General features: G+C 33.5%; 1 protein-coding gene across 1 annotated transcript in view; it reads right to left on the minus strand.

Moving 5' to 3' along the window:
• The window catches only part of LRRIQ1 (leucine rich repeats and IQ motif containing 1), a 219,348-nt gene that overhangs the window by 109,060 nt on the left and 93,512 nt on the right, over positions 1-16,776 (minus strand). The window contains exon 18 of the mRNA XM_012442102.3: positions 12,287-12,406. Within this exon, the coding sequence (XP_012297525.2) occupies positions 12,287-12,406 (120 nt within the window). The remainder of the gene's footprint in view (positions 1-12,286; positions 12,407-16,776) is intronic.

Below are 16,776 nucleotides of genomic sequence, written 5' to 3' on the forward strand. Positions count from 1 at the left end.
CAAACTCCTAGGCTCAAACTTTCTCCCTTCTCAGCCTCCCAAAGTGCTAGTACTGCACATGACCTAATTCACAATTTAAAAGATGAAAAGTGAAAGTGCCAATGCAGAGTTGTCTGCCCTGTAATACTCACACCTGTAATTTTAGATGTTAAATATATTATAGATATTTAATGACAGAGTGGTAAAGCTTCCCCCTAAAGGAGATTGAGATCTAGGTTCATAAAAACTGCTGTTAAATTAGGGTGCGGTGGCTCACGCCTGTAATCCCAGAACTTTGGGAGGCCGAGATGGGCAGATTGCCTGAGCTAAAGAGTTGCAGACCAGCCTGGGAAACATGGTGAAATCCCTTCTTTACTAAAATACAAATAATTAGCTAGGTGTGGTAGCACACAACTATTATCCTAGCTACTTGGAAGGCTGAGGCAAGAGAATTGCTTGAACCCAGGAGGCAGAAGTTGCAGTGAACTGAGGTAGCTGCACCACTGTACTCCAGCCTAGACATCATAGCAAGACTCTGTATCCAAAAAAAATAAATAAATAAGTTATACAGTTTGACTTGAAGATAAAGGAAATGTCTTATTCATTACTGTTTCAGAAGTTCATTATCATCAGTATACAAAAGGAGCCTGATAGTAGGAGATAATTTTCCATGTGTCCCCCACATCTGCATGTCTCATGACAGCATTTTTCCAGACTACATTTTCAAGACGTCTGTATAGCTGACAGCCTGGGAAGACAGAGATAGGGTTTCCCTCCATAGCAGAGGGCACTATACTATCAAGACTTCTAGGATAAAGAGAACATGGATTCAACTGCATGGTTCACAGTGGAGGAAGAAATTAAAGTTACCTTGTATGTGAGGTCTTTTAGGACAATTCAATGTACTGGTATTGTTGCTTCTACATCTGAATGTATAGTAGAACTTGCCCTGTTAACATGCATTACTTTTCCATTCCTTAAGTACTAGAGGAGATTATCCCAATAGAGGAGGAGTTGCAGACAGAAAAGTTCTAATGTGACAAACCTCCTGTGATTTGCCACCTAAGGCACCTCTATAATCTGATGTCCAAAGCTTTCACTATCTGAAAAATACCCAGTTTGTTAGGTCAAAATGGATGTAAATTATATCTCAATTTTATAAAACAGAAAAACCTTAGTTTCAATTCTAATTAGGGTGGGTGCTATCACACCTCTGCCAGCAAGGAGTGGCTGATAAATCTGGACAAAATTCCAGGGCCTGTTCATCAAGTAAAGTTTCTTGAGACTATGTGAGATAATGTACTATGCTCAGTCCCTCCAGCAACTAAAGAAAAACTACTGTCTCTTCAGCCCTTTATTACTGAAAAAGGAGACTTTAGTACTAGATAATACAGGTCCCTGTAACTGATGATGTTTCCAATTGGAACCTCTGTCAATGGAGGCAACTTTCACCTGGAGACATCCCTTCTAGTTTTGGATTTGCAGCCTTTCTGTTACAGCAACCAGGTACACTCCTATGGAAAAGCACCTATTTTCATTCTACTTGATTCCTTTAGAAACCAAATGACTGGAACTTAGAGGTCTTGTAACTCACTGGCCTGACAATTCCTATTTTGGATGGGAAAACTTGAATTCAATGACTAACAATGTGAGAAGGTCCCAAAAGGTCACACTTGTAAAAAGAAAATTGTATACTCAAAAATGCAGCCAGCCTGGCCTCAGTAGCATTCAGCTATACATGAAAAAAAAAATAGCTGCTCTCTTTCTCAGGGAAAACCTATATACATTTCACTGCCTGAACCAAAGTTGTCATCTTGAAGGGCCCTCAATTCATCTAAGTTCTCCTAAATTCTTGAGCCTGGTTCCATGATGGTTTGGCTACGCTGAAACCAAGCTGATTCTTGGACTGTTGCAAATGGCTTAACAGTTGGATCTGCCATGTGATAAACTAAAGACCCCCTGATTTGCGCACTCAAACAGGAAAAAACAAATCACAGCTGCCTATAGAACTGTCTGTGTTATTCATACAGATGCCCATGGTAAGGGCCTATTCTCTAATGGAAATGACTGAAATCAAGTCAATAATTGGGTCTAACTTTATTTCTAAGGTAGAGCCTACTATTTTATACCAGACTTGTGATTCCTGAAAAATTGGCTCATTCGTCTTATAGTGAATGACATATCTTGTGGACCTTTGCCCCTTCCTGTTGGAAAATTGACTACACTACACCTTCAAATCTTTGCCACTGTTATTATCTTTTAGGTTATCCATCAGCTGAATTTAGCCATACAAATGTGGCCTTTAAAATTAGTTGCCTAAGTTTTCAGTTTTCTGGACCATTTGAGAGTGATAGTTATCACAAAAGCTAATAACAATGAACTGATAGTCTGTGCCTACCTCTACCACCTCCTTCTATCCACACACCTAGATAAAGCAATGTGAGCCATGAGCATGGCTCTCCCTGCAAAACATCATATTCTTGCAGCCACTTCCTAAGAAATTATTAGGTAAAATGCATTGAGGGTAATATAGATCTATTTGGACAACTCAGGATTCTATCCTAACCATTCCTGGGTATGATGTTATCTTTTCTCTCTAATAGTAAGTATAGGCCAGAATGATTAAACAAGGTACAGCCAGCCAAAAGAAGAGTAAGAGTATTCAAATTAATCTTAGTTATGTTTCATAAAAAGGCACCTGTTCCTTGTTCCTGAATTTCAAGATGAAAGGTCTAAGTGTCAATAGAGAATGATTAGAAAAAATGGTGAAATTATAGCCACCAAAATGTAACACCCTAATTTTGAGGGAGTAGATGGAGAACAAAAACCCAGAATGCTTGAAAGGGATACCTTAAATCCTGTGAAGCATAAAAGAGAAAGAAACATTTGGATTTTTGGTCCTTTGAACTGTGCCTATAGCATCCTTCCCAAAACAAAACAAAACAAAACAAAACAAAAAACTTTTGCAGGACTGTCTCAAACTGCTGCAAGCATCTACATTTAACTTACTAATGGATCTACCATCCCCTTCCAGGGCCTCTGAACACAATTTGATAGTAATTCAACTTAACTTTACTAAGAAATCCAAGACAGGAGAGCATGGCCCTAGATTTTGTACTTCCATTGTGAAACATGTGGATATTTTTCCCATCTCCATCATCAGTCATTCCATTTGGTGGACAAATGCCAAGGTGTAGTGGTCATAACATACCTTTAAGTGGTAAGTCAACAGCACTAGGACCCTAAAAAGCATTCAGGTCAGCTTCAACTCATCTACCAGGGTTATTTTGGAAGGCAAAATTGTCTTATACTTCCTTCCTGAAGGAGAAGAAGGAGTCCATCTATAGCTGGATTAAAGTCTCAAGCCTACTAGGAAGATCGATAAAAAAAATTAAGGAGAAAACCACCTGGGTTATTGATAGTAACCTTAATTGCATGTACCGTGAGACAAATCTAATGGATTTTTGTCCCAGCCCCTGTCAGATTATTCAGGGTAGCCTTGGAATAGTATACTTAAGATAAAATTTGTCATGTAAAAACAAGGAATGGATATTTTTGGGATACAGTTCTCCACGGATCTCTAACAATTCTGCATGACTCATGACAGCTTTTGTTACAAACTATCTTTCCAAAGATGCTCGTGAAACTAACAGAATAGGAAGGCAGAGACTGTGTTTCCCTTCGGGGTAGAGGGAAAAGGTTTGTTTATTGTTTGGTTTAATAAAGATAACAACTTTCTCTGGAGCATAGGATGGGCAGGGTTGTTAACAGCCTTTTAGAAGGTATAGGGTATCCTAGGCTCAAGACTACTGGGAAGACATTCTTCATATTTCCTCTTATGGAACTTGGAGGAAAAGGAGAATTGGTACATGAAGCTCCTGCTGCTTGCTGTCACAGGTAATAAGTGTTTCTGCCTCTTACTTGAAGTTTTATTTATTCTATCAGCATCCTAACTTGTTAGAGTTCATGTAGGATAAAAATCTCAGATTACTTATAGTTCTTGGCACTTAATAAATTAGGGTAAACTATACTTAACAAAACTAAAATAAAATGACTCTTGGTTATCAGTGTTCATTGTTCAATCACTTGTTAAATGAAATCACATTTCAGAGAGGCAACAAATCAATATAAGGAAACATTTCATGGCCAGTTGATCTAGGCTTTTGGATCCTGGTTAATTTATCAAGATAATTTTATATTTACTTCTCTTATAAAAATTATAATTAACTAAAATTATTCTAATATATTTCTGATAGCCCCTAAACCTAGAGTCGCATTTACTTTATTTACCTATCATGACTAAGCATACTGTCTGCCATATTGTAAGCATTGTTGGCAGGAAAGAAAAAAATAAGTTTGAAAAGATTTTATATAATCACATAAGGATATGTCTTAAAACTCCAGAAGTTTTAATCCTAAAGGCAACTATATTTCAACTAAATCAGTGAAAAAAGGGAAATCTTCATCAGGTAAGTTTTAAATGAAGTAAAGTTTGAGCAAGGACAAAAAAAAAAAGACAATTCAATTACATCATCTGAAGTTTTAATATGATTTTAAAATAAAGTGATGGCAATGGAAAAGGGGTAAAGACAGATTAAAGGAAGACAAAGCAATAGGACTTTCGTTATGGGTACTGGCTTTAATCACTAGCTTCCCTAAACAATAATCTCTGCATTGCAAACAAAGTTATCCACTTAAAATATGAATAATATTTAACTCCCTTACTTGAAACTCAATAATGTTCTATCACGTCTGAAATAAAAGCCAAAGTGCTTGACATCACATCCTAGGCTTGATGTGGACTGATCCCTGGCTACGTTTGTATTTCTTCTGTTCTCTGTTTTTTGTTCTTTACTGATCAGTCTACCTGTTGTAAACTTCCATTCTTTAAATACACCAATTTCCTATTTCAAGCCTTACATACTTGCCTACACTTTAGCCCAAAACAGTATACTATTTTGTTTATACAAAACTTATTCTTTCACTTTATTTTCATATCTCTATTAAAGTGTTATAGCTTATACAGGCCTTTCCTGATCAATCAATTAAACACAATACCTTAAACTTTCTTAATTTTTACAGTAATTTTCAACATCTTATTTTATACATATATATTTATATATATATTTATTGTCTGTTACCTCAACTAAAATGTAAATTCTGTGAAGTTGGGGATCTTATTTCTTTTCTTCACAGTGGTAAGAACAACGCCTAGAAGATTTAAAATGATTGTTGAGTACTGAAATACTCATTTATAAATATTTCAATTATGGAGTCGGAGACCATTAACCTAAATCAACTAATGCAGGGACAGAAAACCAAGTACTGCAGGGACAGAAAACCAAGTACTGCGTGTTCTCACTTATACGTGGGAGCTAACAATGAGTACACATGGACATCAAGAAAGGGATAACAGACACTGGAACCTACTGGAGGGTGGTGGACAGGAGGAGGTAAGGATCGATAAACTAGCTGTTGGATACCATACTTACTACCTAGGTGATGAAATAATCTGTACTCCAAACCCCATGACATGTAATTTATCTATATAGCAAACCTGCACATGTACCCCTGAAACTAAAATTAAAAAATTTTTTTAAATATTTCAATTATGGCCATAATGATATTAGCTTGAATTGGAATGAAGATCTTTCCCAGAACACATACAAATATTCTGAAAAACAATATCTAAGAAACGGAGCTCGAGGCACTCAAGAGCAATCAGAGCAGTCAAGAACCCAGAGAATAGTGTCTCATGATGATATAAACCTTATATTTTCCTTGACATTTTCCCTCAGGGCAATTTGCAATTGTATTAACAACAGGTAAGAGATGCCAAGCATACCTATGATGCCTGCTTATAGCAATTTTACTGGGATGACAAGACAGGAGCTGAAGTGCAGAAATGCTAAGGCAGCTAGGATTGTAATACCAAGATTCATGGAGGAGAGAACCAAAGAAATGTGAGCTTAAAGTCATGAGACAATTTCCCTTCATGTGTTTGCCAACTCCAAGTAGTACATGTGTAGACAAGATAACTAAAATCAAAGTACAATAGCAACAAATGGGTGTCAAAAATGCTAAGAAGAAATTTATTCAGTCATTTGGTGCTGTGGAGAAAGAAATGAGAATTCAGGGACAACAATATGAAAGAAATCCAGTAAATACTGCAGGGTTTCAGTTAAGACATCAAATTGGTTGAACTCTAAGGGAAACCAAAAACAGACTAGTCATAATGAAGCTTGAATATAAGCCTCAAAATGATCTCTGCCTGTAGAATATTTCTATGCCAGAGCAAAATTAAATTTTCTTTAGAGAAAGAAAATATCTTCCAGGGTCTTTATACTTTTAATACATATAAAGTCTGGTACTTAATCAAAGACTACATTCTAGAAAAGAGGATCAATACAGGGATACATCTCTCTCTCTCTCTCTCTCTCTCTTTTTTTTAGCTGACAATAAAATCAAAACATAAACGGCTGATAGAAAGAAATCTACAAGTGATCCAGGTATTGCATTAAATGACAAATGTTTGAAAATACCACACTTAGTATGTTAAAGAAAAGAATGGATATGATAGAAAATTTCAACATATAAATGGAATTTACAAAAAAGAATCAAGTAGAAATTTTAAACCTAAAAATAGAATAACAAATTAAGAATTCAATAGATAGGCTAAAAACATCATTAGATAAGGTATAGAGGATGATTAAGGAATACAAAGTAGGTCAGTAGGAAACATCCAAATTAAAATTTGAACACTTCATGACATTTGTCTGAGCAATGATTTTTTAAATATGAACCCAAAAGCACAAATAGACAACAAAAGCAAAAATAGACAAACGAGTTTACATCAAATTAAAAAGTTCCAGTGCAGCAAAGTAAACAATTAAGAAAATGAAGAGATAACCTACAGAATGGGAGAACGTATTTGCAAATCATGTATCTGATAAGAGGTTAACATCCAGAATATATAAGGAACTCAAGCAACTCAATAGCAAATAAACAAATCAAGCAACTGGAAATGAGCAAAGGACCTAAATAGACATTTCTCAAAAGAAGACATACAAATGGCAAATAGGTATCTGAAAAAATGCTTAACATCCTTAGTCATCAGGGAAATGCATATTAAAACCACACTGAGATATCACTGCACACATGTTAAAATGGCTGTATCAAAAAGACAAAAGATAACAAGTGTTGGTAAGGATGTGGACAAAAGGGAACCTTAACACACCATTAGTGGAAAGGTAAATTAGTATAAGCCATTATGAAAGGCATTATGGAGGCTCTTCAAAAAAAAAGAAGAAGAAGAATAGAACTGTAATATGACCCAGCAATTCCACTACTAGGTATACCAAAAGGCAATAAAAACAGTATGTCAAAGAGATATCTGTATCATTGTCTTCACTGTAGCATTATTCACAATAACCAAAATATGGAATGAAACTGTGTCCATCAATGGATAAATGAACAAAGAAAACACACCATGGAACATTATTCATCCAAAAAAGACGGGAACCTAATCATTTGTAACAACATGATGAATGTAGAGGACATTATGTTAAGTGAGCTAAGCTAGGAATCAGAAAGAGTATGCCTCATGAGTTCACTCAGACAGGGAATCTAAGAAACTTGATCTCATAAAAGTAGAGAATAGCATGATGATTACTAGGGGTTGAGGTGGTCAGTAGGGGTGGCGGTAGAAGTTGCAAGAGATCTTGATCACAGGATACAAAATTTCCCTTAGATAGAAGGAATAAGTTCAAAAGATCTGTTACATAACATGATGACTATAGCTAACAATATACTGTGTTCTTGAAAAATGTTAAGAGAGTGAATGTATTCTCACTATAAAAATAACGTGTGAGGTAATGCATATGCTAATTAGCTAGATTTATGCATTTCACAATGTGTATATACTTCAAACATCAAAGAACAAATATTTGAAATAAATGTGGACGATAGATTTCCAAAACTGATGAAAGATTATTTACCACAGATTCAAGAAGCTATATGACCTCACCAACTCCAAGTAGGGCAAATAAAGAAAATCATACCCAGGTTGAAAAACAAAAATAGAAAATCAACCTTAAAAGTTACCTGGGGGATGGAATAAGAAGCCAATATCTTCAGAGAAGAAAAATTAAGACAATACTGACTTTTCCACAGGAACTATGGAAGCCAGAAATACTAACAAAATGGCATATTTACAAATTGAAAGCCTAACTAGAATTCTATACTTAGAGAAGATACCCTTCCAAAATATTTAAAAAAGAAATGAATTTTCAAGCAATCAAAAACTGACCCATACTAAAGTAATTATCAAAGAGGGTCTTTCAGGCAAAAGAAAATGATCCTAGATGGAAACATGTTAATGCAGAAAAGAATGAAGTGTATGAAAAAACAAAGCACAATTAATTAACTAACTAATAAGGGAAAAAATAGAACAAGAAAACTTGATAAATGCAAAAGAGGGTAATAAAAAAGGGAAAAGTCAACATAGAACAAATAGAAAACAAATGGAAATTGTATAAACCAAATTATATTCTAAATTAAAAATCATTTAAAATAATCTAAATACTCTAATAAAATAATGCCAGAATAAAATATAAAAATAAGTAAAACCCAACTATATGCTATTATAAGATACATTTTAAATCTGAAATCACAGGAAAGTTAATGAGAATGGTTAGAAAGATATACATTATGAAAATAGTAGCCAAAAGAAAGATGCTGTAGGTATAAAAATATTAAAGGAAATAGCTCTTAAACAATTAAAGAGGGAAATAATTGTTCAAGAGGAAAATAATATAATAGAAGGGTCAGTGACACATGATTGAGCTAGCCTCAAAATGTATATGCCCCAAAAACACAGCCTCAAAGTATGAGGCCAAATTTGACAGAAGTAAAAGCCAATTTAGAGAAGTCCACCATCACAGTAAGAGATTTTAGAATGCCCCTCCTGCAAATTACTTAGGATATAGAAGATTTTTAAAAAACATAATAAACTCAAAGTAATTGAGACTTTAATAACAATATGCTTACCTACAGAATACATACTCCTTTTATGTTCCCATGGAACATTTCCAAAAAATATATTGTATGTTGAGACAAAATTTTAACCAAGAACCTCAATCTTACATCAAACTCTCCTAGAAAATAGAAACAGAGGAAACACTTCCCAACCAAATGTATAAGGCCAACATAATATGATACTAAACCCCAAAGCTGGAGCTATCTAAGAAATATAATTTATAAAGTCAGTATCTTTTTTAATAAAATAAGAAAATCCCAAACAAAATAGTAGCAAATACGAGCTAGTAATATGTAAAAAATATAATGCATTATAGCTAAGTCAGTTTATTCCAGAAATACAAGGTTGAATGTTTGAAAGCCAATGTGAGATGCATTAAAAAGTAAAAATCCAAATCATATATAGAGTCACCATCATCATCAGCAGCAGCAGAAGCATCTTAATCTCTAAGATACTTAAGGAAGTTAACTTCCTTAAAGTATATAGAGTTTCTGTAAGAAATGTATAGGAAACAACTTAGTGGTGAAATATTGAAAGCTTTCACCCTGAAACAAGGAAATAGAAAAAGACGTTTGCTAACATCACCACTATTTAACATTGTAATGGAAGTATTAATCAGGATAAGGCAAGCAAAATAAATAACAGGTATAAGAACCAGAAAAAAAGATAAAACTGTTATTCTCAGGTGATACGACTGTGTATATAGTATATACAAAAGATTTGACAGATAAGCTATTAAAATTAATAAGTGATTTCAGCAAAGTGGTTGAATATGAGTCAATATACAAAAACAACTTATATTTATATAAATACTTAGGAACAAATCTAACTAAAAATATGTACAAGACCACTATGAACAAAATCTTCATGGTTTCTTGCTCTTGTAGATATTCCAAAAAGTTTCAAATATTTCATTTTAGTCAGTACTAACACATCAGAAAGAACAGAAACTGACCTCTCATTAACACAAGTCCTTATGAAATAGCACTTTTCCATATTGAAGTTTGTTGTGGAAAACTGAAGTGAGAAAAGAAGGCTTTGATTTACTCACTCTTCAATTTACTCAATTTCTTCAAAAATAAGATAAATTCAGTTTTGAAAAACATCGGAGATATATTTAGAATCGAAAGTATGCTAGAAAGATTTTGGAGATAAGTGTACCTTAAAAGCATTAAATTGTTTCCATGAGAGCTAGGTTTTTTTTATTAAATAGAAGTAAAAACACAGTTTTTCCTAAGAATAAATAGCTGACCTTATAAGGAATTTGAAGAAACAAACAGTTCAATTTATTTAAGATTTGAGAGATAAAGAGTATAAAACAGTAGTATATTTTACAATTATACTATCCAAATATCTACTAAAAAATATTAATGCTGACATTTTTAGAAGCATGCTAATCAGCAGCATGTTCCAAAAAAGCATTTAACTAACCTAATAGAACAATGATAAATTTTTAAAGGCTTCTTTTTGATTAAGGTATGCTTATGCCTAGGAAAATAATTCAGATATGAACAATAGTGTTCTGTCTCTACAACAGCCTCATCTCCATAGTCTTACTGAAAATATTTTCATAAATTCATAATTCAATATTGCAATGAAATTTGGAGACTTTCAGTAAATTACGTTTGACAGAAAAAAATGAGAAAATACATAAAATAGATTTCAAGTCTCCTAATTGAAATTCAAAAAGTACCATACAACTGAATATAAAAATTCTCACTGACATGTCACACATGCATACAGGCAACCATAAGACAATATTTACCTCTTGCAGTTAGGGAATGTGGTGATATTACTCCCATTTCATTTTTCTATCAACATTATGAAAGTTGCCAGAAATAAATTTGACCAGTTATTGTGAGATGGCATCTAGTAAGAGAGTCTTGAAGCTCATTAAGATACAATAAATGCATTACATATATTTTTGAATAATTTAGTAACAGAATGTCTACACTTGATGCCCTTTTTGTTACATAGTCTGGGCCTGCTCTGGGACCTTCTTAAACCTGAAGCAGTATTCCCAAGTATGATCTATGCAGTCTCTAGAACCTAAAGAGATTTACCAACACATTCTTCTTAGTGGTGGAAACTACACAAAGCAACAATCCATCCTTTACTTTGGAGGTGATGCCAACATGTCCCAGTTTATTACACTCTTAGAAATTTTACTGTTGTGATGAGCCACTGACTCTCCATAGGGTTTCTCTCTCACCATCACATTCACATCCTTGTTCACTTCTCATGAACCTTGGCTAAGTGTTGCAAAAAGTTAACTAGAACCCCATTCACACATCTGTTACGTAAGACTACTGTGATTACAATGATCAGAGTATAAACTTCATAGATGGGTTTTAAGAAAGATAAGCAGAACTTGGGAAAAATGATGACCATATAGGTAGATGCAGAATAATAAAGAGAAATTTGTGTGATCATTTTTGTTTGACATAGACTTTTTTCTAGCATAAAAGATAAGGGTTTTTAAATGATGTAATTACAGTATATAAAAATCTGTTTTATATTATATGAGTTATATTAATTTATATCCCATTCACTTACAAAAAAGGTTTAAGGCAGTGCATCTACAACTGAGTAGCTAAGCCAAATGCAGTTTAGGATAACTTTATGTCCTGAGAGACTTCAGCACCTTCCAATGATACACTGAGAAGAACGCAATACCACCTCTGTTGTATTCTTGCCAAAAAAACATAACCTGAATACAATGAGAAGAAACTATATAACAAACACAAATTCAGAGATATTCTACAAAATAATTTTTCAGTAATTGTTTAAAGTATTAAGTTTGTAAAATACAGTGAAAAGATGAAGAACTGTTCCATTTTAAAGGAGACTAAGGAAAAATGACAATTAATGCAATTTATTCTGAATGAGATCTCAGACTCAATATAGAGCATTAGTAGGACAACTCACAAATTTGATAAGGTTGATTAGATCATAGTATTGCATCATTGTTAATTCCCTAATTTTGGTAACTGTATTGTAGTTAAATAAGGTATTAACCTCTGGAGAGTATGGTTGACAGGCACAAAGACACTCTTGTAAATATTTTACTGCCACCTTTGTACATTATACAAGCATGTAGGATAAATGAAGATGATGTTAGGAAAAGTAGTAGGACACTTTCTCAAGTATTATTTGAAAAAGATCTGTAGCAATGTTAATAGGATAAACACCTTAGAAACTGTTTTAGCTTCAAAACAGGACACTAAACTATTTTAAGAAAAATATTTATATACTGTAGTTGGTACTTACCTCATCAAATGCAAAATCCTCTAGATCTATTTCTCTGTATTCTTCATCAGATTCGTCATTCTTAATAGCTTCTAGAGCTGTTGTCAGTTTCTTTCGCAAAATAAAGCCCTTCCAAACTGCCTAAACACAAATGTAAAGTATGTTATATAAGGTTATAGATCAAACTCCAAAACAGATTCTCTGTGTTATCCCATTAGGAAGATAAAACATCTTAGACTTAAGTTTAATGACACAATAATCTGTTTTTTGAACTTTATGTGACACTTAAAACTGAAAGATTAATTAAATGATGGCATGTGTCTAAAGTTCTGAATCTCAGGAGACTTTTTTTGTAGTAAGCAGAAAATAATCTTTAAAACTCCCTCAACTGCACATGTAGGTCAACCAATCAATTATCTTACAATTCCTCCAGGACCCATTGTAAACTAAGAAGAGACACAAAGGAAAACCAATTTTGATAATTTTCAGATGATTATGTATAAAATAAACTAAAGCACAATTAGGAAAACATCAACATATATAAATGGCCATATTACACAGGGAATATTATGGCCTATAATGATGAACTAATTTCACTTTTACATAAATCAAGCATAAAAGAACAGAATTTAACACATTCAGATTCCTCAATAATCCTGGAGTGGATGAGCTTTCATAACTGTAACTCCAAAGAAAAATATAGTTTGTAAAAAATGAGTATCTTTATATTTATAAATATAAAGAATATATTTAGGCTGCTGGGGAATAAGCTTCAGATTATATTGTGTAAAATCATGGGAGAAATAAGTGTTTTTCATGTTACTGCTTATCTATGAAAACTGTGTATAAATATAAACATATGTTATATAAGCATATATATTGAAGTATATATGTATAGATACACATTTATAAAAGCTCAAATTACAATTAATTTTAATAATGGTTATCTATGAAGGCATAAAATGAAGTAGAATATATAGCAATAGAAGCCAGACTTCTCTAAATACACCTTGCTTGGATTTGACTTTCAAACTACGCACATGCTTAAGAGAATCATGAAACAAAGTTAAGTAAATATGAAATAGAAAGAAATAACTAAAATATTAAAAAATGTTATTTAAAGTGACTTTAAAATAGATTTATTTGACTACAACCAGGTGAAAAATACTCAAAAGACAAATTTGGCCACAAAAGAGATCTTAAAATGGTTTTCGGTAATCATATTGTTAGTATAATATTGATATTTTCCTTCTGAAATGTACACACACACACACACACACACACACACACACACACACAAGAAAAACTATGTATGACAATAGCAGTTACCCACAATCTTTGTTAACAGCCAGCCTAGAAAGCCAAACCATAACCTCTGCAGCCAATAATCCAAGAGTCTAAGTCACAATCTCTGCAGCAATTAGCTAAGAATAGTCAAAACTTGATCAATGACCCATCTTCCATGTTTTTTACTCTGCTTCTAACTCAGGGACAACCAGAGAAAGCCAAATATCCTTCCCAAACCAATCACATAAGATGCTCTACTTCCATTCCCCCACCGCTACAACCTACTTTCCCCATGCCAACAACCTCCAATAGAGCATACCTGAAGCTTTCTCTTTTTCAACTAAAAGCTTTCCCACTCCCTTCCCTGTTTAGGGGTCTATGCCAAAGGCAAGTGATGATGGCTGACTCCCTTATTTGTATATACTCTGAGTACCACATTTTTTTTCTCATTTGTATCACCTTTATTTCTACTGTATATGTATGTGTGTACATACCCACATACACATACATATGCACACACAGGAGAGCGAGGAAAACAAGAGCAATTATGACAATGTCAGTAAAACCCAGGATTGTCTATAGGAGAAAAGAGATGCAAATATACAATTAAATAAGTAAAAATCCTATAGCCCTAAATATAATTTTAAAATATCAATATGCACCCATTGCATATATTTTCTAAAAATATCTATTTGCAAACTAAGTACATTGAAAGTACATTATATAAATAATGACCATACCAAGTAGCAACGAGTATTCCTAAAATCCACATGGGGTGCTCTGTATATAATTTCCATTAAAGGAACCAAGGATCTTTAGAGAAATAACTGATTCTAGGCTTGGGCAAAAATCTATGCCAAATGAACCTGGAATATTGTGTCATATTATAAAGTAAGGACAATTTTAAAGACTACTAAATTGTATCATTAAGTGAACTTGAAGAGACTACCACTGGCCATAGAAAATATCACCATTTAAGCAGCAATAAGAACACTAACTGCAATGGAATTAAATATGTATTTTTAAAATTTGTGTTAATTATCATAGTACTCATTTTGGTGACCTCTGGAGGATGCTAGGAGACCTCATTAATCTAAAAATTGTTAAATAAAGAAAAACTATTGATATCAAGCATTTAACCTGCCTTTCCAATATGAACTGTGCCTTAAGATAACTGAATATTTTTTTGTATTTTTATATACTTTATAAAAAGTAGTAGATATAATATATCACTATTGTGCAAACCATTAATAAAATAATTAATCTAGGCAATGTTTATCAATGGCCAGTAATACTCCTGAAAGAGAGGCAACCAGATACTATGTACCTCACTTTTGTAATACAACCACCACCTATAAAATACTCTTGCTAAAAAATTAAACCTGAATCAAAACAAACATTGGATCTTACTATCAATTTACAGAAAACAAGGAGATGAGAAACATGTTAAATGATGTCATGAGGATGCATTTGCCAAATTCAGAAATTGGAAAACCGTACAGAACAAATGACCTGCTACTTCAATACATAAATTGCAAGAAAAAGGGAGTTGCCATACAATAAAAGACTTAAGTAACATATAAAATGAAACTTTGAGTGATGATGATGTATTTTGGTTAAGAAAAATCTATAAACAAATGTGTATTAAATGGAACAGGAATTTTGAATGCTGATATATTTGGTGATAGTGAAAAATAATTGTTATTTTTAAGGTTGATAATGTATTACAACTCTATTCAAAGCAGTAGGTCTTACAGAAATTCATGCTAAAACATTTATAAAGAAATACTTTATTTCGAATAATCTAGTGATTAGGAGGGAGATGTGAGCTGGTTTTAAAAGAATCAATATTGACCAGTAGTTCAACTCATGTTGAAGGTAGGTATATGGGGTCTTGGGTGTTCTCTGTATGTTTGAAGTGTTTTATAACTAAATGTTTAGAAAGTCACAGATGGTACACTTATTATTTTTCTTACAATCAGTATAGTTATATCAAGTCAGAAATCAAGCTTCATGTGACCTTACAAGCTCCTTTTGCTGGTTGTCATTCATAATTTCCAATGATTAAGGATATGATCATTATTCTTGATGTAAATGCAAACAAAGGAAGAGTATTCTTCCATGGAGACTATCATATACAAATCAGAGGTAAATACGTAGCATGGATTTCAAAATTTATTAAATATCTATTATATACAAGGCACACATGACATAACAGAGACTAAAACAGACAAAAAAAAAAACTCTAAGCATAGACTTCCCATTTTAAAGGGGACTGAGACTGAAAATAAACAAAATATATAAGGAAACTAAACTGTATGCTAAATAAATGCTATGGACAAAAATAACAGTCACAGGAGATGGGGAGCATTGGGAAGGCATTGCTATTTTAAATAGGGTAACCTAAGAACCTCCCTCTGTGTATTTAACATTTGAATATACGTGCATAATGGATCCTATGAGCCACCAACCTAAAGATATCATCAGCAGGCAAAACGAATAGCCTGAATGTTTTCCTTACACCTTTGCTCTGCTTAAAACAGTAGAGCAAGATTTCCGCAGTGGCCTACAACTGCTATTTCCCATGCATTCCAGCACTCCCATTCTGTGGCCAACTGGTCTGCACTACTCAAATCAGAAGCTGTGCTACAGCTTCTACTGCTGCCAATAGTCTTGAGCCTGTGGTCTTGAGCAGGAGTTGGAAGATGCGGATACAGACAGGCACTCTGTGACTCAGTGATACTCCTGTATTTGAATCTACAAGCTTTTCACAAGTGGTGGGCCCAGTCCTTAGTTATGCTTATTAATAGCCTGATTTATCTGATACAGTATATGAGAGATTTTCTTTTCCCAGCCTGTGATAAATACTTGAGCCTTTCAATGTTGCTTTCCTTCTTCCCAAAAAGTTGTGAGAAACTCAGGTTTCTATGAATAGGTATAGTTAGTTATGTACTCTACTTTCTGAGTCGGGGAGAGAGCAGTGTCAAGGAGACTAGTTCCCCATAACTCTACTCTTTTACACATCTAACATGTCTGGCTTGAAAATTCAATTACCTTTTTCAAACCCTGAAACATATCCACTTCATCTACTCATGGTCCCACTTTCTCTTCCTGGAAGAAATTTGTTTCAATCAAACCTCACCATCTATTTCAACATCCTCCTTTTTAGCTTTCTGCAAGGCAACCTCACTACAGGAGAAGTAAGAAATATATTAGGATATTGT

This window comes from Aotus nancymaae, unplaced genomic scaffold (genome assembly GCF_030222135.1).
Source record: "Aotus nancymaae isolate 86718 unplaced genomic scaffold, 86718_ANA_hifiasm-v0.15.2.pri h1tg000016l, whole genome shotgun sequence".
In the NCBI taxonomy this organism is placed as follows: domain Eukaryota; kingdom Metazoa; phylum Chordata; class Mammalia; order Primates; family Aotidae; genus Aotus; species Aotus nancymaae.